This window comes from Phyllobates terribilis, unplaced genomic scaffold (genome assembly GCF_046119375.1).
Source record: "Phyllobates terribilis strain yellow unplaced genomic scaffold, ASM4611937v1 Scaffold_5811__1_contigs__length_48937, whole genome shotgun sequence".
Classification (NCBI taxonomy): Eukaryota; Metazoa; Chordata; class Amphibia; order Anura; family Dendrobatidae; genus Phyllobates; species Phyllobates terribilis.
The window spans coordinates 5,487-11,432 of record NW_027368556.1 but is presented as its reverse complement, the minus strand read 5'-3'; the positions used below and the strand labels follow the sequence as shown (position 1 = coordinate 11,432).

General features: G+C 41.3%; 1 protein-coding gene across 1 annotated transcript; it reads left to right on the top strand.

Annotated features, from left to right (window-relative positions):
* Positions 1-3,931: 3,931 nt before the first annotated feature.
* On the top strand, positions 3,932-5,338 carry LOC141250489 (uncharacterized). The gene has a single exon (XM_073670002.1). It carries the CDS (start codon positions 3,932-3,934, stop codon positions 5,336-5,338), a length of 1,407 nt encoding a protein of 468 aa, XP_073526103.1.
* The last annotated feature ends 608 nt before the right edge of the window (positions 5,339-5,946 follow it).

Here is a 5,946-nt window from a genome sequence, read left to right as displayed (position 1 = left end):
AAGGTATGAAATTATTAAGAAATGAATGTAATTTCACCTTGAACAGCTTGAATCGTTTGTCATTTGTAACATGTTTTGGTGTTGACGAAAATTTAGGATTCATGAGGTCTTATCAGTTTCCGGTTTCCACCCATTTCGTCGGCCAGTAAACGCGTCCAAGACTTCATGGAAAGTGCGACTAATTGTATCCCCTGATCGCTGAAACCTCTCACAACCCTCTCTGTTCGACATCCCATGTGCAATCATATTGAGAAAGATGCCAAGTTTTTCTAGAGCTGACATGTGCCTTGAATTTTTCAAGCCATGATTGTCTGATAACTCCTCACAAAGGCGCTTCAACACATGTGCCTTCATCCTGAATGATTGGATGCACCTAACACTAGATTCTCCTTCCATCACCTCCTTCATCCAAGCTTCTCCTGTTAACGTTGAGGTGTAGCAGGGAATCTTATCAAGATACTTTGACCATGATCAAGCATCATACTACCAAACTCATCCATATAATTTATCCACTGAACCGCCATCATCTTTGATCGTCTACTCGCACCTCTAACCCCATCAACATGGAGCCTCATTGACCTACGTACCTGACAAGTAACTGGTGAACAAAACATAAACAAAATACGTAATAGTCAATCTTACAAACACGTCCCAACAACAAAGTCTTTCTTCTGTAAAGTACATTATTGTCTTACAAGCACACATGACAACCTTAAAGTGGTTTAATACAAGCACACAAGAAAACAAGTATAAAACTCTAATTCAAACCCAAACGTGCGTTGTGGATTTTCAACTCGTACTGTAACCATAAAACTCTCATCTCACTCTTGTCTACATTCATGAAGGCCATGCATAACTCTGGTTTCCTAAACTCACTCAAACCAAAACACCATATTTCAGTCCCTTCCTTAACCAACCCTTCATCAACTAACTCCTTCAAGGCAGCCATGGCATCTTGTTGCTCGTCTGCTCTGGATGGTGTGTCCCCCTTCACAACTGAGGAGCTGTTGATCTCTTCCTGCCACAATGCCAACATTTTTTCACCTCTTTCCTCCATCCTATCAAAGCGTTCCATATATGGACTGGACTTGGACCTCTTTCGTTCCTTCTGTGAACCAGATTGGGAGGGGCCACTCTTAGAAGTTTTCGGACTTGGACTGACACCTGTAACAAGATTGTGGACTTGTTCAAGGAAATCATTATCTTTTAAACCGATGTTGTCCAGGGGTTCTTGATTGACCTCGTCTATAAGCCTCTGATCCATGTCAATAAGGTTGTCATTATCATTTTGAACATCAGCAGGGTGGGCCAGCATAAGGGCTAGTGCAGTTTGATACTGAGGTGCCATAGAAGGAGACACACAATGTTGTCCTGTTGCAGTGGTGAAGCCAAACACATGATCCCACAACTCACTTGTCGCAGGGTCCACTCCTTTGTGCTGAAAGCGCTTGTACTTGTCACTCTCCTGGTATGAGAAAAAAACAGCTAAACATGAAGGGATAAATTCACAAAAAACATCTAACCAAGCATTACTAATTGATTACCTTGTTCTTCTTCTCTCACCACTCCTTTGATGCTTCGACACGGCATGTCTCAGGATCCCATCCACGACCAGTTTCCATTTACCTCAGGTTGCTCCAATTTTTCCAAAGACCCCTGACGTAGTCAAATCTGTTCTTGACAACTATCTGGTTATAATTCTTTCCAGTAAGTTGTTCAAACCTTGTTGTAATCTCTGGCCATTTGAATTGGTGGTCCGCTGTCGAAACTTTCTGAGCATCTCGACAAATATTCAGCAAAATGTTGAGTAATGGTTCAGTCCATACTGCCTTACTTTTACTTTTATTTTCTACTCCATCATCATTTCCTGTTTCATCTCCACCTGACTGTCTTTTGCCTCTTCCTTTACCTTTACCCTTCTCCCTCTTCCTTGGAGGTTTAGATGCCATATTTGTGAAATATGTTGCTTTCTAACTCAACAATTTTGTTGTAATTGCACATTCAACATGAGATAAAATCATCCCTTATTAGTGTGCTCTATTAAGGTAGACTAAAAACCTAAACCATAAATAAATATTCTACCTCCCAGGGACAAAAAAAGACCATTCATGAAGTACGTGTACATAGCTAGCCACCTTATTATGTTACAAGCACACATAACAAGCAAATGAAGAAGTCCATGTGCTTAGCTAGGCACATTACTGTCTTACAAGCAAACATAACAAGCAAATAGAGATGTGCATTGTGCTGAAGTCCATGTACATAGCTAACCACAAAAATGACAACCACAACAAATGAAACTCATAACTGCAGTATGAAATGCCAGTTCAGTTTTTGCCACTCTATTGTCGAAGCTTGTACATGCAGGTAAAATACATCTACCCACAAAGTAGCAGGGAACAATGAATAAGACATCCTAGTATCATCAATCGAGTACAGATGAATTCAATTATCCTGAACTAGACACAATCAAACAGTAGAACTAAAATGGAAGAACTATCTGCAGTATAAATTTACTAGGAAGAAGAAGATGATATTAATCAAGATTGAAGTTCAAATATTCATTTCTCTCTAATAGCCTAGAAAACAGCATTACATAGATAAACTGAACAAAGCTACCCACAAACTGTAATTAAAGGATCACACAGAATCAAATTGTAGTCGAATCTACCCACACCTGCCATTCTATCCTTATCACAGGATCACCACAGAATCAATATCACCACCGAATCAAGGCAAGTAGAAGGATGAGGACCTTAGGTGTTACCTGGATTCGCCGTCACCGGGAGAGAGTTGTGCTCGGTTGTGATCGCCAATGGCCCCTTTGTTGCCGTTGTTCAACCTTCGGGAGAGATGTGTCTTCGGCTGTGGTATACAGGAAGAGAGTTGTGCTCGGCTGAGATTTGTAGTGCCAAACCAATTCGCCCAAACTCACTCAACTCACGTGCATGTCACATGATATTTGAAGGCTTTTATGTAATTCGGCCCTAAACCTTATACAATTCATCTACCCATTTTACTAAACACTATTTTTAACTTCCAACATTCAGCTAGCTTATTTAATTTCATCTACCATCAATTTTCAGCTACTTTTCAACTACTTTATTTCAGCTACCTTATTTCAGCTAGATGGAAAAAAATATTCAGCTAGTTTGCCGAACGGACCCTTAGTGTTGACTCTAGAATTTTTTTATGACATAAGAGCAGATTTGTTTTTCTTTAATAGATGGTGTTGTAGGTTGACATCTTCCTATTAAGATTTGACTAATTCTACTTTGTATAGAGAGGAGTTTCACATTAATCTCCCTAAGTTGTTTAGATATATTTCCAAACATGGATTTATTCCGTTTTTGGGCATGTAGCTTAAAAAGATAAGATTTTTTTACCACGACGAATATGAGTTTTTCAATTATAGATGGTATCCATGGTTGACGTATAATATTTTCAAAATTTTTATAGTCTGACCACGTACGTTTGAATTTAAAAGGTTAACTCTTAAATAAGCAATCCGTATCCAAATCCAAAAACATATACAATGATCATAAAAGTTGTAAGGGGTGGTTTTGTTTGGAAAAAATTGAACAATAAAGACTTGAACTAATACTCTATTTAATTTTTCACAGATATTATTTATCTCAATGACATTCTCTATTTTCTTCAGTGTAAGTTCTTTACTCATTTTGCATCCTCTACCTAACAAGTTGGTTAGGCACCAGCGAAGGATTTGATATATTATTAATTGCAGTCACATGACTCACATTCTCACCAACTTATACACAACTAATTTCAACCAAATTTTTTTTATACACAACTAACAGTCATAGACGTACATCCCAATACACTGTATCAACATAACATTTATTCTGTATATAGTACAGTCACCAGCTATTTTATATTGAGCTTCTCAAAATATATTGATTCACTTCGTGTGATGGAAGATCAACCACATATGATGAGCACCGCCGTGAAACCCCACGTGGCCGTTTGTCCGAGCGCCGGAATGGGTCACTTAACCCCTTCCCTCACCCTTGCTTCAACCCTCTCCTCCGCCCCTTACGACTGCACCGTCACCGTCGTCATTGTCGTACCCCTCATCACCGCCGCCGAATCCGACGAGATCTCCTCCTTCTTTACCTCCAACCCCCATATCCTCCGCCTCGACTTCCACGTCGACCTCGCTTCACCCACCGCCAACGTCGACCCTTTCTTCCTCCGGTACGACTCCATCTCTCAATCCGCCGACGACCTCGCCCACCGTCTTTCCACCCTCAGGCCTCCCATATCCGCCGCCTTCTCCGACTTCTTACTCACCAGAGGATTCAACGACACCAACGGTTTCAAAAACTACACCATTATCACCACGTCAGCAAGATTTTTCCCACTCATGGCCTACGTTCCTCACCTAGTCAAATCGCCGCCGCCACCTGGCCATCCCGCAGAGATCCCGGGTCTCGACCCGTACCCGGCCGAGAACATACCGCCTCCGTTCTTTAATCCGAAAAACATGTTCACTTCCTTTACCATCTCCAACGCTCAAAACCTCCATCTTTCAAAAGGGATCGTGGTCAACACATTTGACTCCTTCGAACCCGAAACACTATTAGCTATCAATTCGGGTCGGACTCTTCCGGGTCTATTACCTCCGATATTTCCCGTGGGACCCCTTCTTAGAGTCGAGGTTGGCAACAAGAACGACCCGTTGATGTCGTGGCTGGATGAGCAACCGGAGAATTCTGTTATCTACGTGTCTTTCGGGAACCGGACGGCGATTTCGAGGGACCAGATACGGGAACTCGGAATCGGGTTGGAGAGAAGCGGGTACGGGTTTATTTGGGTGGTGAAAACAAGCAAGATAGACAAGGAAGAGAAGGCCGATTTGGAAGATATATTAGGGAAAGAGTTGAATGAGAAGCTGTGTAAGAAAGGGAAGGTGGTGATGCGGTGGGTGAGTCAAATGGAGATATTAGAGCATAAGGCGGTGGGAGGGTTTGTGAGTCATTGTGGGTGGAACTCGGTGACGGAGGCAGCTCGATACGGGGTTCCAGTGGTGGCGTGGCCGCAGCACGGTGACCAGAGGGAGAATGCAGGGGTGGTAGAGAAGGCAGGATTGGGGATTTGGGAGAGAGGGTGGGGCGCCGGAGGAAAGGTGGTTCTGGCGCCGGAGATTGAGGAGAAGGTGAAGTTTGTGATGGGGAATGGAAAGTTGAGGAAGAGTGCGACGTGGGTTGGGGAGGAGGCGGTGAAGGCTTGTGGTGTCGGTGGGAGTTCTATGAGTGCGTTGATGAGTATTATTGAGGAGTTGAAGGAAGTGAAAACTGTTAGCGAGATTGAATCTTGAAATAAGAATAAGATTATGGTTCAATGGATTTTAGTTTGGGAGAAGTTTTGTCACCTTATGTAAGGGTCGGCCGGGATAGGGCATAAGTCATGAGACATATAGCCTTTTAAGTACAATCGCAAATGTTATTTGTTGATCTGTTAAGAAATGGTTGGTCTTGTTAATGCAACTAGGAAGAAGAAATGGGCTCCCCATACAAGTCAAAATTTTGGATCAGCTTGCTAAACTGATTTGAAGTGAAAGTGGTAGCTCAAGTAAAAGTAGTTGTAGGGTGCATTTGGTTCGTCAATGCTGTTAAAAGCTGTTGTTAGTGTTGATGTTGATACTCTTATTTAATGAATGTTTATTATCTCGAAATAGGAAATTGGGGTAAGTGTGAAATGATAAAAGATAATAAAAAAAGCTTCTAATTTTTTAAAAGTATCATTTTATTGTTTCTGTTTTGTAGGCAAATAAGTATTTCGAAGTACTTTTAAAATTTTTTGGGTGCACGAAATAAACAAGTTAAATGAGTGCTTATTTTTTGAAAAAAAAAGTACTTAAAATACATTTTTATGATAAAACGAACAGACCCGATGCAAACGGATGTTACTAGTTGAAGTAATAAA